The sequence below is a fragment of the Bombus vosnesenskii genome, unplaced genomic scaffold, assembly GCF_011952255.1.
Source record: "Bombus vosnesenskii isolate JDL3184/JDL3185 unplaced genomic scaffold, Bvos_JDL3184-5_v1.1 scf7180000013272, whole genome shotgun sequence".
Classification (NCBI taxonomy): Eukaryota; Metazoa; Arthropoda; class Insecta; order Hymenoptera; family Apidae; genus Bombus; species Bombus vosnesenskii.
This window is the reverse complement of record NW_022882930.1, coordinates 1657156-1679214: the sequence shown is the minus strand read 5'-3', so window position 1 is coordinate 1679214 and position 22059 is coordinate 1657156. Positions and strand designations below refer to the sequence as shown.

Here is a 22059-nt window from a genome sequence, read left to right as displayed (position 1 = left end):
AAGAAGGAAGCATGAAAATGTCTGGTGCAATTTCGTCGCGGTGGCGGGTTCACTAAAACGGATTTAGCCGGCGGCCGCAAGATGGCGACGCATTGCCCGGCGCCGGGCGTCGTGCCGGTGGCAGTCGCAAGGACGACGCCGTCGCCGCCACGTGGGGAGCGAATTTGAATCGGCCGCCACCGGTTGGTAGCTTCGTCGTCGACTTAAAGCCACGCAGAACAGCGTGGAGCTCGCTGGGCCTCCTGGAACCGTGACCCATACACCTTGACGACCGATCGTCGTTTCAACCCCTATCGCACGATCGCATCGAGTTCTTTCTTCTCAACATTTGGTTCGCGAACCAAGAAAGAAGGGTTAGTAGGTTTAAACTGACTATGCCGGAGAATTGTTACACTTAAGGCTAAAACTATTATTGGTGATCTGTTGAGACAGGAGCGGAAAAAGAGGAGCAAGAGTGTGTATGGAGCAAGAGGAGAGGGAGAGAGAGCAGAAGAGAGACTAGATCAGCGTGACGACGTCTAGTACGACGTTGTGCCGGCAGCCGCGGAGTAGGAGGAGGTTAGGAGGGAGAAAAATCGAGAAGGAAGCGGCAAGTGTCACGAAGGGACTGTTGTCAGTGAGTGGTGGACCGTGGAGTCGATTGGGCTGTCAGCGGTTGCGACATAGCGAGTGGTAGAACGCGATTGGTACCTACGAGGATCTCGTTCTTACAGATTGTTAGTGAAAGCGAGGAAAATCGTTCGATACGACAGCGTGCGGTAACTATAGTGATCAGAGGGAGATCTTTGGTGCCGATCCGACCCGGAAGTACGTTGACCTTGCTCTTCGGCCCGACCTTGGAAATTGGCGCCACCGTCGATCCCTTACAGTTGCGGCTATCGAGCTGAAATCGAGTGTACCTCGACCGCGTTACATTGAACTTCAACTTCTGCTTTCTTCGATCGGGTGATTTGATTGGTACTAGAGAGAGAGAGAGAGAGAGAGAGAGAGAGAAAGAAAGTTTAGACGATTCAGTGTCGCGGAGTGAACTTTTAAGAGTGGTAGCAGAGTCACCTTCAAGCAGTCGGAAGTTTAGCGGGTGAAATAGAAGACGGGTAGAAACGGTTTCGGGGGAGAGATTCATCAAGGGCAAGATTAACCACCTGTCAAGTCAGATGGAATGACTCAACATGCGGCCTAGGTGAGTGTTTACGTGTTATTCTTGGGAGATTTATCATCAGACTGCGGATGTTCATCTAAATTTGTCCTTTTACAGTTTAGTGAAATCTAAATAGGGATTTGGTATAATGAATATTTTATTTTTCGCATTTTGTATATTTTTTCTTCCATAATTAATTCTTCCATAAATCCAAAAACATCCGCGATCTATTTATTGCTCCATAAATATAATTGATTAATGTAGTTTAACACAATAGAGCATGTTCCGTATTCCTATTTTTTTCAATTTTGAGGGAATGTTGTTATACATATCACAAACAATTTAAAAGGATTTTTCATGCAAGCCTTACGGTCCTGCCTTCTGGAAATCTTCACATTTGCTCGCAATAAATAAATAGAAAATAAAAATAAGCAGGAAATAAGAAATAAATAGGTATAAAAAGTAAATAGGGAATACGATTCCATTCTAAAGAGACGGATTAGGGGTTTGAACGAGAACGAACGAGCCACAGGTAGGATTTGCTAGAAAGAAGGATAGGAATGCCACTTGACTGATTTCGCGGTTTCTCACTTCCACAAGTTTTCAACCCTCGTAAACGCGAGGACGCTTGTCGTCGCAGAGTGGTTTCTGCCTGTATAGTCGTTACAACTCTGAGAAACCGTGAACGTAGGGTAGTTTCCCGTGGTTCAGTCGTAACAACCGAAGGAATCATGGGACGTGGAACACGATGGTAACGAGGTCTTGGCCGGTGATAAATCGACAGTCGTTCGTTCGTTGGAAAATCGGGTTCACAGACGTAATTCGGCCTTTATTTACGCGCCGCCATGAATGGAACGAAGGAAAGGCTTTCTTCGTTCTGGTCGTTGACCTCGAAATCGCTTTACGTTCTACCGGTTGTGTTTGCTCTTGCTGTCGCGTGTCATTGATTGCGTTGTCGCTTCGTAATTCTCGAGTCGTGTCGTCTTGCGGATGTTTGGAACACTGTACGCTCGAAACTATTCTTTTGCTCGTTTTTGCTCGATGAACGGGAGTTGATCGATGTTTATGTGACTGGATTCACGTGTACGCGGCTGTTACCGCTGTACAATTTATAATTCGTACGAGCATGAATATGTACGTTCGCGTTTAAATTGTGAGAAGGTAGAATAAGGTTGTTTCGAGTACGGTTTGGAGGAATAAATTAATATCGCGGTGGTCGATAAGTCAAGAAAATTGAGAAATACTGATTAAGAATTTGGTTGAATGTTGGTAGAATTTTAAGTAATATTTGCATCGAGGTATAATTAAGGTACACGAGTATTATTTATATAAATAGCATGATAAATATTCATTGTACTATAAATAAGCAAATTTAAAACATCGTGAATTTTTCGCTCCAACTAGTAATATGAAAATGATATTTTCATGGCACATTGCAATTTTATTCATAACGAAATCTAAATATTTAAATAACAAATTTGAAGATCCAATAATAATGATTCCACTCGTCGTCTCCCGATTAATAATTAAAATACGTATTTCAAATGTTTAGATGTCGGATTTAGTTTTATGTGAATTTGATCTTCTGCAGGAAAGTTAACACGTATTTCATTTCCTTCGTTTGAATTCACGAACGTATTACAAGTATAGAAATGAAGAAATATTCTTCTATTTTTCTTTTGTCGACTATGCCAGGTATTACATATTCAGTCGCACTTCTGGATAACCGGATCTGCTTCTGGAACACCCATTCTTCGTCTAAAATCTCTATACGTTCACGTATCGTCCCAACGGAAATTCAGTCGTCTATAATAATCGGGCTGGTACGTTTCCAGGAACGAGCCAGTCTCGATCCCATCAAGTACCTGCGCTTTGCGTTTCCTTAAGTCCTTTATATTCATTTAACAGTCATTTAAGCGCAGTCACACGCGAGTGCGCGATTTGTAAAAGAGGAAAGATATTTCCTTAAAGAACCATTAAATTTTCCACGCGTCTATTTTGTTATATTTGAAGTAAAATTGAAAAAGAGACATTTGGTTTTCATTTTACGTTTCTTTTCGATAATTTATTAGCCAAGCATCTCGTTTATATAATTTTAATTTATTTATAGGTATTCGTAAATATTATGAAATTTATAGAAGAAAGAACTGTTATCATAATGCCATAAGGGTCGATTTACAAAATATTTGCATTAAGTAGTGATGCGTATCTTCTTTAATATCTAGACACAGAAATCAAAGTTTATTCATATATATTTCCATATATGAATATTGAATTCGATTAATTTCTCCTATCCGGAATATTTTCATCGGGGAAGATTGCCGTAGGAAAGTTATTCTGCGAAGTGGTATGAAGAGAATAATTAATCATGTAGTGTATATGAATAATTTATTGTACCTTAATTTATTTAGAAGTTGAGCCTTAATCCGATAGGTTTCTGTGAATGGATCTAATAAATAAATAAATGGATGGATAAAATAAAAATGAATCAAAGGCGTATTTTTATTCTGAGACCATGATATTTTTGTACTCCATTCGTGACATTTATTTAGTATTCTTCGTCTTCTTAAGAGAGATCTCTTATTAATAGGAACGTGGAAGAATAGTATTTAGTAGTGTTCGGTGTATTATTTATTCGTATCGGTTTAAATCTGGCTGACCTCGTTGCAAAATATATCACGTAGAAGATATAGATTACGATAAAAGTTCATCGAAATGTTGCATTATTTCAGCAGTAGTTCAATGGTGTAGTATGAATTCTTTGAATTATATCAGTCACATTTTGAAACTATGTACTTTATATGTAATGTATGTATGTTTTATAGTATAACATGATATGATAAGCAGCTTGTACTCAGTGTTGTGCAGTTTTATAAAAGACGCTTCGTAAGATATATTCAAAGATACTATGGGTAGGTGGTTGTAGTTTTTGCGAACAATTAGTATATTTACAGAAATTGAAATCATGTAATGTGTAGGTAATTTCAATGCTTCGAACACGACAAAATATACGCAGAGATACAATGATATATAAAATATCGAAAGCAAGATATATTTCATAATATCCAGAAAATACGAGATGCTTTTATCGAAGAATCGAGGAGATGCGAATTTCTTAATGTAATCTTTTCAAGTAGAATGCTGTTGACGATTTATCGCTGGCATCCTTGTCGTTGCTACGAAATTGATCACTGATTTAAAAGGAAGAGAACTCACACCAACTCGTACAACTTCTCTTAAATGGGCTTACACAAACCTTCACTCTACAAACTTTCTCATTAAACCTTTCAAATGGAAGTGAACACGATCGACGTATCGAAGCCTGCCGAATTCTCTACTCAGACACTACGAGGAACACGATCATGCATCAGGAATCGTACGAGCGGTTGGATTTGCATTATGCAGTGTCACGAGCATATCGCGATGCGTTCACGCGTATATCTTGCCAACAAAAAGTATTATAAAGAGAGAGAGAAAGAAAAGAAGGAGGTGCAATGAACGAAAAATAACGCGTCAAGCCTTGGTTCGTAGGTGCATTACGCGATACGGTATTAATCCCGCTGGCCGAAGAGGGTCGAGGTGGCATTCGCACTTGCCGTGTTTTTCGGTTCGACGACATAACTCACTGTCGTTGCTCTTTTTGGAATTCTCTCTCTGGCCACCCTACTAGCGCGTCGAATGCAAACGAGAAAGAGAGGCAGAAGGAAGCGACAGAAGAATAGAAGGTGAAACAGAGGCAAGTGGGAAAAGTGAGATGGAAAAAGGGTGAATATAACGAAGAGAGAGATGAAATTGCGAGGGGATGAGAGAGGGGTGAAACACACGTGGCACGTGATGGCCGCGTGTTAATCCACGCGGAGTGTATTTACGAGTGCGTTCGCATTCGGCGCACGTGTGCCGCGGCAGCTTTAACTGGGAGCTCGTAAGCGCGACGCGGACTACCGTGTTGCGCGTTGTTCTACATCCAGTCGTAGATAAAATCTACGAACGTGTCGCGACCACTGTTCTTTCTTGCGCGCCAGCAAATGGCTGATTCATTTTCAGCCCCCGCGGAGGATTCCTCTCTCGTCGTGAATTCGTAGGATCGTTCCCATCGTTTGTCCCGGACCCGGTGTGCCCTCGCTTTCCCAGGATAGAAACGACTATTTTTTAATGCTTTTTTTGCGCGCAGATTATCGCGAATTTGTGTTCCAATTGTAACGGATCAGCTGCAGGATCGCGATTGTAACGATCCTTGTTGGAAGGAGTTTAGGGGAGAGTTTGAGGGTAGCGTTTTAAACTTTTATCTTTTTCCTATAAATTCTGAATTTTTTTTTATTTCGCGCTTGCGGGTTAGACTCTTCTAAGGCACGGTAATTGTGGGGTAATTCTTTTCCTACGTTTTTAATACTTTTCTTGCCATCAAACGAAAATACGAATTTGACGCGTGGAAGAGTTTGAGGAACTTTGACAGTTTCGTTTAAACAGACTCGATATCGCGTAACTCATTACTAACAATTTTATGAATTTGTGATTACCGAACATTGAATACTTTTGTCCGAGAGGAGACATATCTTCTGTCATAGTCAATCACGATGACAAAATATAATACTTGATTTTGATTTATCGGTAACAAGTTCGTATACACGTACCAACGTTCATATTTGATTTCCTGCTATGCGAAATTTATTCAGCTTATTTTCTTTTTCTGAAAGCAAGTCATTATCCCAGTTCTTAATACGTATCAATAAAATTATCACGTAACTTCGATCTAATTTGCCAAAGAACCACTTCACCGATGTTTCAATTCCTCGCACGAAAGATCGAATGATACAGGGGAAAAAGTCAGAGTTGTTAAGTTAGTCATTGGAAATGCGAATTCGAAAAAGCGTTCGTTTCCCTCGTATTCGCGGCAGCAATTACAGTTCGAAAGAACGGTTCTGTCGGTGTAATTCACTGTAAAATTGATAAAGAGAACGGCGTATTCGCGCTGCTGCTGGCAAAGGTTTCTGAAAGGGAAAGAATAATTTATTTCCATACGACGAGTCGCGAGGAACTTTTGTAGCGTTTTCTCGAGCGAAAACTATTCGAAAGTTCAACCGGTGTCGTCTGCTCCCATAATATACCGGCCAAGGTTTCTAGAAAATTGAAAATACCGACTTATTCATGGCTCTGTCTATTTTGCGCAACGGGTTAAGGGCGGAGAGAGTTTTGAAAACGATTCGGTGAACGTTGCCATTCCCGATACACGTGCGTCTGTGCATATCGGTATTAAATTCGAAAATGAAAACAGACAAATTCTGGATTCATCGAGATCCGCCGATGGATGGACTAATATTAGATCTAGCGGGTGAACGCGATAATGGCTTTGTTCGTCAGTTAACGCTATTCCAAACAGTTACGTGTGTTGAGCCTTAAAATGATGTTTCACTTTAACTGCTCTGATTTTTACGTGACTTTATTCACGGTGCGTTTAAATTTTTTATCTCTCCGCGTGTACGCGAAATCTCACTGGGAGATTCGCGGAGTGAAACATAAATCCTTGCAATTGTTGAACTCAAATGATTAATATCCTTTAACGGTATATAGTCAGAAACATTTACCAATATATAGCGCAATAACTAAGCTGTCGATTGATATCTCGTTTGTTGAAAAAGAGCAATTCGTTATAACGTAAATGGAGATTTAAAGAAATCATCGAATTCGATAATTGAGATAATACGAACGTTTCTCTGACTAACTGCATGTTTTCAAGCAAACTACTATATCATTAGGTAAATTACATTCATTCATACTGAAATCTATCATCAAGAAGAAACTCGCCGTGAAATTTTGTGTTACAACAATCGACCGTTCTATTCTAATCTTCGATCGAATAGCATCCACCTCGTATTTTCACAATAACTCGTTAACGTGAGAGATACACTGCGGTACTCAGCATGCAATTAAACGCACCCTGACGCAACTGAAATTGCAACACGCAGAAATATCATCGAGCCTGTCCGCTTCTGTTAGAGAAAACGTTCGATCGTCGTATTCAAACTTACCATTCGCTCTTTACCTCGTCGTTGGTCGTTTCACGACCATCGCGTATTTCAAACGTTCGTTCATTCTCGCTGGAAGATTGCGCGGCGAAATCCTTTCCTCGTCCGCGAACGTTCGTTTGTTCGATTCGATTCGCGTGAAGAGGAGAGGGAATTACTCGTAACGCGTTTCACTGGCGGAAAGAAGAACGAAAGGGCGGCGAATAAACGTCAGATTCAAAAACGGCGAATAAATGTGACGTGGAGGTGGGACACGAACGAGCAAGGACGTCTCCTTCGCTTTGACAAACGAAATTTCAACGCGAGCACAGACCCGTTAGTAGAATTTTACGATTGGATTCGGAAGAATTTCATGAATAATGAATGCTACGGGCGCGGGGGCGTGGCAACTATGAATTAAATTAATGGAGAAATTAAAGAACGTGAATGCATAATAGACGGATAGAACTTGGATCGAGAAATTCGTAAGACGCGATGACGGATTGGTTATTTGAAGGTTTGGGACATTAATAGTTGATTTAAACGCTTGACAATGACGTACCATGGTGAATCATATGTAACACAATTATTAATATTTATCGTTTATGGAAAGTTAGATATATATTTTTTGTATCTGATACGAGAAATGCAAAATTCTTAAGAATTAACTGTATTCTAAATTCTTCGTTATTGTGTTATATTTTCGAAGAGTTGACTTGTTAATCAAGTCGTTCCGTAATTAGAGACTTCTATGATAGGATATATGAGACGTTCATAAGATATATCGAGCAACTCGATAAATTGAAAAGTGTTAAAACGTCTTTTTAAATTTATCTTCGAATTTAGTATTCCTCGATATTGTTTTGTAATTCGTCGTTGAATGCTTAGAAACTATTTGGATAGAAATTACTCGGTCTAATTAGTCGTATGTAAAAACACAATTTTTCTTCACGAGGCTAATTGATCGCCGACGAAATTGAGACTACAGCAAAAATACGTGATTGTTCATGCTTGTATTAAGTAATTTCTTGAGTTTCGCCGGAGGAAATATAAGTTGACACTGGCGCTGTAAATTGTGGAAAATAGACGGGCGTGTATATCTGCGTTCCACGTTGAATTGCCTTTTTCTAGCGTCCAATCGCTTCTATGCCACTCTAACAACATTTTTCTCGCGAATACATTTCGAAGGCGTACGAAAGTTAACTCTCCAATTTACGGCCTTTCAGGGGATAGCTGGAAATAGTGCAGATTTTAACCGCGGCTCCAAATGAGTCGGATTTATCACAGACGACGTGTAATCCTTATTCGTGATACGCTTCCTGCTCTCGATGAATTTCTAATGATTCAATGTTACTTTAAATGCTAATGGTTAAAGAGCAATCGTAAAATAATTGGTATTGATTTATGGAGAAATTATTCAAATGAAATAGTATAATATAATGTAGGTAAGTAATATATGTTAAAAATTGTCTTTTTTGTAGGTACATTTATTTTTCACGACATATTTACGTTTCGTTTACAAATGTATGCTGTACTCTTTGATGTTAGTGTATTGTCTTTTATTTTTGGCAATCGATAATATCGAATATCATTAATGTTTCATATTTGGAAATGTAGAAACTTTAGAATTACATATATTTTTAGCTTGGGAAAGATTACACGCGTTATTTAATCATTAAATGGTTTTTCTCTAATTTCTAAAATTTACAATTTTGATTTTTCTCTTTACGAAATCTTTATATCTACGCGATCAATTAAGGAGGATAGACGCCGCCTTTCCAATATTCATCGGTAGGACGCACTTTCAGATCTGCCTACGCGAATTTCCAATTACTCTGCCCTGCAAATTCCTCAGTCTTCATGTTAAAATTGAACCTATCTAGCATCCTCCTATCGAAATTAAAACTTTTATTCCAATTAAATTCCGGACATTATCCTTTTACCTTAGATATCGAATTACAATAGATCAAAATGAATCACTGATTTATTAATATTCTATGATAATGTCAACGTATATTTGTATACTATTAAAATAGTAAATTATAAAAAAAATTGAGTAATAAGAAACACAGTAAAAATATTTGTAAAATTTCTTCTGAACGTTATCGGGAAATTAATTTTATTTTGATCGATATATTTAATATCTAATTATACTAAATTGCGTTCAAGCCGTAATGCTTAGGTAATTGAATCAAACAAGAGCTTATGCTAACGATGAGTATTAAAGGAAAGTTTGAACCGACGTACTGATGAAACCTAATCTATGGGATTTTCAATGATCAAAGATAGAAATAGCTTCAGAATTAAACCCATAATTTTACTATCATTTAGGAAAATGTTGTGTTGTTCAATTGTGTTTCAATGAAGACAATCATTTACATACGCTTTTCATTAAAACAACAGTATGAATTAATTTCTAAATTATTGAATATAACGATTAAATAAATACTAATAAGAAAAAATAAAATAAAATAAATTATTTACATGTTTAGAAAGCAACCTATTTCAACTCATCGCACGAATTCAATGACTTTCCGTTTTGTTCCTTTTATTTATCATATTTCCTTCGTTGCGAAACATATCGTGATAATACCATACATAATTCCACGTTATAGTTTCAATTTCACCAGAGGTTCAAGGTACCAGGAAGTTAAAAGCGTGCTAGATCTCATGTTTAGAAGTTTTACTGCCATATAAAAGGAGAATTCAGTGTCCACAAATATGGTGCACGAAAGTTTTAACCTAGTTTCTAGTGGACAACTTTCTGTCAAGAATACTATCTTCATCGTTTCATATTTATGATCCGCCATTTAATGGCTATAAGTTTTTCGTCATTTCCTTCGACGCCATAAATTTAGTCGATTGCTCTGATCATCATCTTTTTTACATTTTTATCGTATTTTATTTCTAAAAAAAAGAATTGACGACTAACATAATTAAAACAAAAATATGTTAATAATAGTAACCAAAATTCTTGATAAACAATATTCTAATATATTTGTGATACTACTTTTAATTATTCGATTCTGTAATTACCTTTTTGTGAACATCTACTTCGAAGTGTATACATACGTATAATCAATCGTCTTTCCATTTACTACTTTCTAATGAAATTTCAAGAATAAAACAAAATGTCCCCTTTTTCATCCAACCAGAATAATTGTGTCTTTCATAAAATTGAATCGCTATTGTCGTTAATCCATCGATAGGTGTGATTTTATCTTATCTTATAAATCTCAATGGTACAAACGAACAAAATAAAAGTAACTCTTAGTTGTCAGCTCGGAGAAACGTGCAACTGCCTCGCATGCCATGATAAATTAAGTTCAAAGCATGCAATCGTGGAATACGATGTAGTTCGCGTCGCAATAATGCACAAGCATGCCGGTGTGGCCACAAATGAAACTGCTAACGCGGCATTTATTTCGAATTGTACGGGCGAGGTGAACCGGTGATTAACATCAAGTTTCTTTTTATCTCATGGAATTGTCATCTGTTTTACCATGCAGTACAAATTTTTCGGATCGAAGGATATTCATTTATTAAGAATAAAAGTCGCGTTGAATTTTGTTTAGATTGCATGTATCAATGCTTTTATATTTCGTAAATAAATATTCTCGCAATTTTTATCACGGCATTCCGCATGGTGTTTCTCTGGTGGGTAAAACGATAATGCATTGTAACGGCTCAATTAATATGGAATTTAATTAAAACTCCGTTAAAATGGAAATGACTGTGAGAAGGAACGGCTGTTTCGTTTAATATGTAATATTAGTTGTGGCGTTGAACAAATAGAAATGCTTTCTCCGGTATGCCATTTTTAATTTAATGAATATAGTCATGAGTATCAATCTAATAGTAAATGCAAAGAAAAATATACTTTTATAAATCAATGTGTCTGCTCTTACTAATTAGAAATGCAATAATTTTAGTGAGTCTCATCTTCAGATCTTTGTGTAGTTTATTATACTATACCTATTTTGTACTATTTTCTCTATAGTTTATCGCTATTTTATTAAATTTAAATGACAGCTAACATATTTGTAGATCCTTTATTTCCACATAGAAAAATCTTCTTCTAGTTGATTTCATGGATCCCGTAAAATTTTTAAGTGGTTAAAGAAAGTAATTACCGTGAGATTCAAGTACTTTGGCATATTAGGATTTTCCTTCCATTTTCTTGTTACCTTGCTGAGTTCCATTTTCTTTTATAGCATTATAATAAGACTGTATACCCATCTAATAAGAAAATATCGTTTCACGACATTCTAGTTACAGTTCAGCCGGCGTTACAGCAACTTCTGGTCTTTAAGTAGATATTTCATATTGTCATACATCTTTTATTACATTGAAACAACGATTAAAAAATATATTAAGTTGAATTTGTTCATCGATTTCTAGAGATAGATTCAGCTTACTGAAAAAGACAAACATCAAAGGAATATGTATCCGGAAAGTAATAAAGAAGTCGATTGCAGTAAGAAGTTACTGGCATCTTGGGCAATTTGCATTATTTGTTAAAATGAGACAGTAGAAGCCGTAAGACACGAATATAAATTGCATTCTTGCTACGCATAGTCATAAAATGATACGATTCTTGAAACTTTATGAGATGAATTTAGTTTGTCTTCAGTAGTGGACACGCTTGGTTGCTTAAAAATTACAAAATAATACTTCTCTGTTTTTATTTTAAAAGTATAGAACCTGCTTCTGAACTGTAACTGATATAATAATATTAGGACACGGATTTTACGAAGTGTAATAAATTAAAGCAATCGAATCTAATGGTGTGGTTTAGTTCTTGCTGTTTCTTGAAAATCTTTACGAATATCTAGGTTGCTTAAAATGAGAAACAGATATAATAAAATAAGGAAATTTCACATAAAGAAAAAATTTCAATTTTGCCTTTACAACTTCATTAAGTTTGTGGATAAATCGTACGCAAAGATAAAGTTCTTTTTATACAAGTAGACATGAACAATATAAGAGAATCAAATATAAGAGGATTCTTTAAAAATTCAGATTAAAAATTCTCCAATTAAATATGAACTTCCTTTACTTTCCTATCGATGTAAAGGACCTGATGCAAAGCAAAGGACTTAACGAAGAACCATGTGAAATGAAACTTTCATTTTACTAAAATTTCACGTTCGATGTGTAATTTTCATTCAAAGAATGTGAATGAATAATTTTATATCAAATGCTTCTACAGTAATTACACGAGAACTATTCCAATTCAAAAACTATTTCACCCCTTAAACGTTCTACCGATTCTATAAAAAAAATCCTTCGATATTTATAAAACCCTCCCAAACTCATTTCAGTTAAAACTAAAAAAGAAAGAGAGAAGATAGACGTCTTTGTGTTCACGAAAATAATAATTACACTAAAAGTAGAATCCAAGCGGAAATATGTTCCATCCGCAAAATATTACGAGTATCGTACTTGGAATATTTTACATATTTTTATATACATATATGCATTCTATGCATATTTGGATCTTTAAATTTCTCACAAGTGCTTCCGCAGCCTGATGATATGCCTTGATATCTATTTTTCTATTTGTTCATTCCATTCTTCCAAAAAACAAGAAAAGGGATTGCCATTGCATAATTCCTCGTAAATCCTGAATGGCATTTCCCAAGTGTGCACCGTGGCTAATCTTAGGATGTAATACTGGCGTAACCGGGCAGGTTGTCTGACACGGTCCGATCTAAAGAAAGAAAAACGAGATGAAAATTCTCGGGCGGAATAGTTGGCAGTTTTCCCTTGAACGTTGTAGGACGTTGTCGTTTGGGGTTTAAAGCCGGAGCAACAAGCTCCGATCGATGAACTCTGTCGATGTTCCTTTTCCTTCTTATGTGTGAATTACACCATGTGCTCCAGGACAGGGTTAATGAGTGGAGATGCATGAAAAGACACGCGCGTGTAAACCAACGGCGATTAAAAGCGTCTGTGCCGCGTGTCTCGCGAAGACTTATACTGAAAGGTTCAGCCTACATTTAAATACCGAGTTATTTTAATCTTTGTTTCGTGTGGACTTAAGAACTTAATAGAACAGAGATAATTTACCGAAGAATCGAACCTTTTGTAATATCGTGCAAAGAGGAAAATATTAGAAGGTGTACGAAAATATTCGAATATCTGTTTACCTTCAAAGAAATGAGGTTTAATTATAAAATTAGAGGTGAAAGATTCTATAACGGAGTGTAAAATAGTATAAATTTCTACGTTTTTATGAATCGGGTCTCTGCTTATAAAAACATAACGTGTTCTCTATAGAATCTTGTATAAACGCTTATCACTGACTGAAAGTTAGTTTAGGAAAGTTACTTTAACAAGTTAAATAGATGATAGTTGCACTATTTGAATTGAGCAACTTAACGTTGTCAGCTGAAGTTTGACCAGGTATGCATATTTCCTATCAGTCACGGAAGATTAAGTTACCGTAAGTTACTGCACGTCTTGCTATAATTGCATTTTCTATACTATGGAACTTCCAGCAGATTTATTTTGAAAGAAATTAGCTAAAGGCTCTATCTCTAGCTAAAGCTACATCTCTTTTATATATTCTGCTATATATTACCATTTCCTTGGAACATATAAAATTTTGTGCTTTAAAGATAAGATTGTCAAAGCGTAGAAGATGCATAAAGTATTCCTTTTACAATTTAACATCGATATGGAAGAAACTTTGTATCCATTTCTCCAATATATTTACGCAAAACTTAATGAAAAATTTAATTATACAGAGTATCGAAGTTCTGAAAACAAGAATTGAAAAACACCTCTTATGTTGGAGATTATAAATAATCTCTTCTCCGTATTATTTTTTAAAAATATAATATTCTTTATATTGTTCTTCATCATAAGTACCATATTCTCTATATCACCTTCTATAAGTAAATTAACTGTAGCACGTATTTTTTTTATCGTATACCTATGTATTATTATTATAAAATACATAAAGAACCCCTGTTCACCTATTGTCTACAATTTGTTCCTCTAATTCTCTTTCGAATAAAATCATAGATGACTCGTACAATTTCACCTAACAGTTACATACACAAAATTTGGAACAGACCTACAAAATCGAGTTATACAACCATTTGTAATTACTCCTCATCAAACTATCCGTTCCTAAGCTCAGTCCCCTTTGTTCGTAATAGCTTTGGAATTAAACAGACATAAAGCATTTTGTCCGTAACATAAAGCTATTGCGCACGGAGTGAAGAGGGCTGAAATTTTAAGTCAAATAAATTCCCGTTTATTTAGCGACTATAAACGGCGCATCGCATATTCCTTTTGAAGCATTATCGCGATGTATTTTCGCCTAACGCGATTTTATGATTTATATCGCGTTAGTCGACACGGTTGAACGTTCTTTACGAGCGGATCTGCACGTTGCTCATCGCTTCGTTCGTTCGTCAATACGGACACGAACCATTTCTGTCGTGAATCTTTACGAGCGACGTTCAGGCAAGCGTCAGGATCATCTTGACCGCGTATCGCCAGAGGCACGTGGTCCTAAACGTCGGTTTATAGATAGCGACGTGCCAGAGATGGCTTAAGGGACTGGAGGACGTTGTTCAGCCACGACCATGGTTGAATTATCGCCTCTTACGAGACCGAGATTAAAGTTCCGCTTCCTAACGCGCTGAATTCAACGAAATTGCGATTTTCCTTTGTCCACGTAATGCTTTGAACACATTTCGTTTTATGTTAAATTTTTAGCGTTTGGGCGGCAACAGGGTCTTAATGAGAATTTTTAAGGCTCGATTAACGTTTGAGATTGAATTAGACCCTTTAGGTTTTGCTCAGGAATTGCCATTGAATGAGAATTCTTACATTTTGATCAAGATTAAATATCGACTGAGAGTCGGGTTTTGTATAGTTTTGTTGCGATAGCTTCTTGAATAGAGGTTGGTTTTTGTCGTAATCGAAAGTAAAATATAATTTCTATGATAACGAGCTTAAGCTCCTGTATTAATACAGAAAAACACACACATTCATTTTTATACAAAAGTTTCATGTCATTGGGAAAATGTCTTTTAAGTAAAATATTAGTGAATGTGTCTTTTGTATTTCCCACTTGTGTTTATGTTTTCCTTGTATTTTACAATCAAAATAGAAAATATTGTCATTTTCATTTTTACTAACTCTCAGTTCGAATCTGTAGCTGACAGTTTTGTAGATGATTCGCAATTCAAATGGAGAATCGCAGTTTCGTGAAGCGCCGAATGGTTTTATCGGACACCTGCAGCTCTGTCGACTCTAATTATAATAAATTCGTTCTGTATAGACAGTTGGTCTATCCGATAGTAATATCATCACCATAAAGCAGCGTTATCGGCTTGTTGACTCTATAACGTCGGTATTGCTTGTACAATATTACAGCGGTAGACAGGTTGTAGGTACATCGATTACATTTCTATGTACTACATGAAGTGGAAGATTAAGTCGTAAGAATACAATAAAAGGGAAGAGACAAGATACTGCTAATAATTTTGAATTTATGAGCTATAAGCTATTCAATTTTGTTGCTTCGTCTCTTTGATACATTAGAAGGTGTCTTGTGAGAGTCCTTTCTCCTAAATTTTTCACTTTCGTATTTACATTGTAATAATAATCTAAATTTTCGTAATCCTTCACTCTTATCTAAAGAAATACTTGTTTACTATAAATATTTTTTGAAGCTTCATGACATTGTAAAATCTAGATGGAGGAAGAAATAGCGACAAGAAGATTGTTAAACAAATACTTGGAATTATATTTTACAACCACACTGTTAAAAAACAGATTTCGATAAATTGAGTGAGAAAAAATTGCAAATGAAATCGTACGTTAACAGATTAAATTCTCTTCTTAATCTGACTATTACAAAGAGAAAAAAAAATCAATTTCACAATCTCTGTAGTACATACATCCAAGAAGCTCTTCTTTTGTCGCCTTACTACTTCATATGTTTCTCACGCATATGCCAAACATTCCAGGAAGGCTCGTAAACATATCGAAAGTCTGCGCGAATTCTTGGATCGTGTTGGAAGCCAAAAATAAAAATGTTTTCATTAAGTGTACAAATCTCTTCTTCGGTTTCCCTTTGGCACTATAACCACGAGAGATTTGCGATCTTACTTTCGGTTTTCGGGACAGGAATAAATTAACTTCTTTATTTTTCGCCATTCGTCATCTAGTCATGGCTCCTCGAGATTCGCCGGACCATGTGTCATCGATCGCAAAAGCTCGATGAAATACAAACTAGCATCGTTCCCTTCCGCGTACGCGCAATGATATACGACGCTGTTAATTAAAGCGTCGGGGGAAATTCGACAGAGTACAAGGCGGAGTTAATGGGGAGAACGTCGAAAAAAATATACGAGCATTCTGTAGATAGCACAGTATCTCTAGAATGTTATGATACGGATAAATTTTCGCGGTATAACTTTATAATGACTATGCGAGAGGATGGATTTCATCTCTCAAGGGTGCTTGATTTCTTGCTTTACATAGGTGATAAGAAATAAGATAAGATTGTTCTTATCAATGGAAGGTTGTTTTAGACATTGCAGTAGCTCACGAAAGTATTCGAATACTTATAAAAGCTTTCTATGAATACATTATTTGTATTGTACGAATCGTCTTGAGAAATTTTATTGGCACTACAGCGACGATCGTTAATGATATTGATAACTTTTACAACAAAATTTCAGATATACATAGAATACCTACGAGATACGTATTTAATGCTGGTATATATACATTTCGCAGAAATGACTAATTTGCGAAGAATATTACTTTTAAATTTCAAAAAATAAAGAAAGTCGTATAGAGAGGCATAAAAAATTTGATCTTAACCCATTAAAGATATTAAAGTATTTATACTAGCGCGATAAAGAAGACCTTGAAAGGAGGCAGTAATTAACCGCATAATTTCCTGAAACATCTGAATTAAAACCAAACGACGTTTCCTTCCTGTGAGATCAGATTGTAAATGTGAAATTGGTTATCCGGCGTCATCACTCCAAAGAATGGAAGGTACGGATCCTTTGTTTGCCGAAGTTTCCCCAGAATTTTGTCGGCTCTTCAACCGTCTCTGGTGCATCGGTTCATTAACGAGCACCACTTGGGCGTCGTCGTTGTCGTCGACGACGTCGCCACTCGAGTTCCACGCTTAATTATTCCACCCGCTACACGTGTCTCCGGATCTCATTGAGGCTTTCCCCGTTCTTTTAATTCCGTTTTATATCGTTCCTTGGGCCACTAGGTTAATGGAGTGTCGTCATTCCTCGACATTACAGCGAACGATGGTAGCGTCCATATTTTCATTTCTCGATGTTAACCTCGCCCCCGTGAGACAGCTTTACCGTCTCGCGACCAAATTGAGAAATTTAAATCGCTTCATGGAATTTTTGCAATCTTTCTGCTAACATTCTGCGAGATGTTGAGTAATTGCTTGATTTAATGTGCTCGTGAAGTTGCTATTAAATGAGTGTTTCTTTAGGGTGATTCAAAGATAATTGAATTGTCTCCTATTTTTATAATCTTTTGTTGGATCAAATATGTTTAATTAGACGGTGGATACTACTGCGATGGGGAAACTGATAATCATCTTTTTTTCATTGCATTAATTAAAGACAAAATGTTTTGTTCATTTATTTTCAAGTGTTATTTATTACGATTTAAAAAAGACCGCCAAAGGACATCAAATTGAAATAAGAGTTGAGTAATAAAATACGGACTGAACTTTTTTCCTTGCAGAAGTTACGTAGACATATACTTACATATTTCTGCTTTGTGATTTCGTTATTTCTTATTCGTTATTACAAATTACAACTGTTATCGTTGCGGCATTTTTCCTTTTCTTTCTTTATGGTGCGTTTCCGTTGGATCGAGATTTATTTGCCTTTTCCCTAAGAAATTTCTTGCTTGATGATGTCATCCGTTTAAAAAGATGAATCTCTCAAAGCAGCCGGCCTGTTGTAATAAAAATAAAAGTGAAGATCTTAATCGACGACGACCAACTATCTTTTAATACGGATAATTTATGAGCTTTTAAAGATAAAAATTCTTCATCTCTCTCTAACTGGTTTCATTAATTTTCTTCTTTTATCTTAATTACGAGTTTTATGTTGCATCATCAGCGACGAAATTGTCTTGATTTCTTTTTATTACTTTAATAAGCAACTTTGAGTCACTGTTCATTATTCCATTATTTGAATAATATTGTTTATTAAATCGAAATTAAATATTTCTTTATTAATTCTATCGGGACGTAAATTATGATTTAACGAAAATGAAATTTTTTTCATCTTGTTGTAACGTCTGCTTCAATTCGTTATAGTCATTTTGAAGAAGAAATGTTGTTTTCTGATTTATTCTTTCACTTTGTACACGCGATACAAGACACTTTTTCCACTTATCGAGCAAGTCACATTTATCATTAATCACGTATATGTTTACAAAATATCATATTCTAGCATTTCTACCAATGAAATCCTGATTTGTACGGTTAATGTAAAGTAGATGTTGGATATAAAAAGCTCACTCTTTCATTCGTGCTCAATACGCTTTTATCAAAGTAGGTACTGTCGATCGAATGGCAACGTTATGAGTCATACATTCTATTATACGTTGAATAAATTTTATTATATGAATAAGTACTTTATTGTATGAATAAGACTTTCCTTATTCGTTCAAATTTTTCATACAGATTTTAGAAGTACGAAATATCTTATCAATTCGACATAAAAGTACACCTCTTAGAGATCTTCCTATGTTAATTATTAGTTTTTGAAATATTTGCAATCACTTTTAGATTACTCTATTGCGTTATTAAATTAAAATGTTACCTTTTTCTACCTTGAAGTGTGTAACTGTTTTTCCTTATCCTTCGCGAAGAATTTGCTCGATGTTAGCAATATTCTTTTTTCATTTTCATTCCGCTCATTGCGAATGGCCATTGCGTGAATTTAAAAGAGCTATCCCATTATCCTATTAAAGTGTATGCGTCTGCATTTCGGTAAATGTTCCGAAACACATTTTCTACATCGTTTAGAAAGGAAAGAAGAAGTATCTGAAACAACTGTTGAAGCATAATATAATTTTCAATATTGAAAATAATTTTCCATAGATTCGTGTTACAAACTTAACATCTTTATTTCTTTTAATTATTTCTGTAAGATATTATTCATATTTTATACTGTATTTTACCCGAATACTATTTTAAAGCTATAACAACGGAATGCGACAACTTTGAATATTTTATATTTTTCATCGTTCCTCGTTGACCGTTTAAATGTCGTTATAAACCAATGAGTTTGATAACTTACCGAAGCTTTTTCAAACACGTTTATCTCAATCGAATTCCGTTATAGCATCAAAGTGCAACGACCTTGACAAACGGAAATCGAAATCCGCGGGCACGGCCGTATACGTGGGACGGTTGCAAGCGTTACGCAAGGCCATAGTTCTCGATCGTGATTCATGATCGACGGTTGCTGCCAAACGCCCGCAATCGCCTTTCGCCGACTGATGCAAATGTGTGTCCACACTCTTGCAACGAATTCCTCGTGTTACACTAACCTCGACACGTGAGAAATCGTCTGTAGGTTGACGCGCATACAGTCGTACCTACAGTAGCATACATAGACGTCGCGTCATTCGATGTTACGATCGTTTTATCCGCCACTTTTATGTATTTCTATGGATATGCGTAGATTTTTCTGCCGACAAGAAAAATCTCTTCGCTTTCTCGTACCATAAAAGAGTTCGTAATAAATTTCAACGTCCATTTGGTTCAGGAAATGATTGCTGGGGGATTTGCTAAAAAAAAGAGTTATACATTCCATGGAGAGCTTAGATTCGTACTAAGTTTATTACAGTATAAAATAGAACAATAGTTAGATTTTAATAACAAGTAATTAATAATAAAAAATTTCAATATTTTTATTTCTCAGTCATTATTAGACCTAAGGTTTTAAGCAGTTTCGTGTCCTTCATCTTTGATTTTGTTCTACTTTTGCTAGTCTTTTATCTGTGGAATCTTCTATCTCGGGAGATGCTGATTTTTCGATCTAAGCTTCGGAGACCTTTTTCATGTCCTTTGAGACTCTGCTTTCTTATCTCTGAGATTTTCTTCTCTTTTGGCATCGAAAATTCGGAACTATATTTTGTAAATTGTTGTTACATTATTTAGTTTAACGCGATTGGCATAATCTTTGCCTCGTTTTAACTCACAGTTATACCTTTTATACTTCCACGTGTCAGTAAAATATCGCCACGCCCTTAACGCTGTTGTAACATATGTAGCAAGAAAGAACAACCCTCGTGTACACAATTTTAACGCAACACTTATTTATCTTAAAAGAGCCGTCAAGATATGTAGAACATTTCATAAAAGGTGGATTTCCTTTTTACAAGGGGTACTTACGCTGAATAAGTTCGTTGTATACAGTAGCCATTTTCACGGAGCAGATTTTCAACACCTTTTGAAGACTTGCTTTTTCCGTAAGAGATCGCATTAACGAAACACGTTTCAGCGAACCCAATTTTCCGGCGTCCGTATCATCCGCCCCCGCTTTCAGTCTCAAGAGACGGACTTTATTGTTTTACTCTGGAACAACGCTAACGTTTCGAATCGTTTTTGCGCTAATCTCGTGCCTTTCTTTCACGAGATCGCGTATCTCTTCCTATGCAATCGTTACAGCCCCCATTTAGCCCCGTTTTAATCGCTATCGTTTCGGTTTTTCATTTCACGATATCTCTGCATCTGTTTTTACCCGTGCATTTAGCTCTATATCGGCAATTGTTGTATCTAAATACAGTAAAACCGAGTAATGATCGATACTCGGAATATTGGAATGATACGAAGAGTATCGTAACAGGACTATCAAGAAGTTTTTCGCGTATCTAGAAATGGTATTTCAGAGGAAAAGGGAATTTTGTGTTTGCCATTTTTTAAAGATAGTATAGATATAGAGTAGCTTAGGAATAAAGTAATATATTATTCTTATGTCAAAGAGAGTTATGTATACGTAGAACGTAGAAGAACTTTAACAAGAAGGAGTAGTTGAAAAGGGTTATTAGGAAAGTTGGATCTTTTTAATTAGTTTGTGTTTCTATATTGAAAGAAAGTATAACTTTATTTCTTCCAATCTTAGTATATGTCGTGCATATTAATTTAAGTTTCTCTGTAAGTAAATGGAATTGGTCAAGTTGTTATCAGTATTCCTTCGTTAACATCCTCGTCTTTAATTTTAATTGTAATCAGAAGAGTTTAAAACGGACTTCGCATTAGTTACTTTTCAGCCTAAAAAACAATTAGGTTTACCTATTTTCCATTTATCAGTATTGTTCTTACATTTCCCACGTAAATGTCACTGGAATTTTATTTTATCCTGGAATCAACATTACTGCGTTTTACAAAAATTATCAAACATACAGATTTTATTATAACATTCGTATCATGCATTTAAAGAAAGAAAAGAATAAACATATAAATCGGAAGAAAATTTGATTATCACACTATATCGATATCGATTACATTTTTAATTAATCATTTCAAATGCGAAATAAAGTAACATCGAAACATTTAATTTCAGATTGCAGTGGTTGATATTCGTCCTGTTCTGTGTGACGCGCGTCAACGCGGACTTTTTCAACGAGAAAAAAGGTAAGTGTCAGTTCATTCAACGATAATGGGCCGACTCGGGGGTTGGTGATTCAGAGATTCGAGGACCATTTGTCCCTCTCTGCCCTTCCAGACGTCGTCTACTATGACGATCCGTGGTACAAAATTCTCAGGAGGGCTCTTCACTCGTCGAGGACTTCTCAAGAATATTCAGCCGGTTTTTTACCAATCTTTCTCGCGAACTTCCAACGTTATTCGTTTTACGTGAGCAATGCTTCGTTACAAAGCTA

At 35.9% G+C, this 22059-nt stretch overlaps 1 protein-coding gene across 9 annotated transcripts in view; it reads left to right on the top strand.

Moving 5' to 3' along the window:
• Window positions 1-442: 442 nt before the first annotated feature.
• The window catches only part of LOC117231243 (collagen alpha-1(XVIII) chain), a 344917-nt gene continuing 323300 nt past the window's right edge, over window positions 443-22059 (top strand). For all 9 annotated transcript variants that reach the window (XM_033489490.1, XM_033489491.1, XM_033489489.1 and 6 more), the window contains exons 1-2: window positions 443-1180; window positions 21741-21811. In XM_033489490.1, the coding sequence (XP_033345381.1) occupies window positions 1170-1180; window positions 21741-21811 (82 nt within the window). In that variant the 5' untranslated portion in view covers window positions 443-1169. The remainder of the gene's footprint in view (window positions 1181-21740; window positions 21812-22059) is intronic.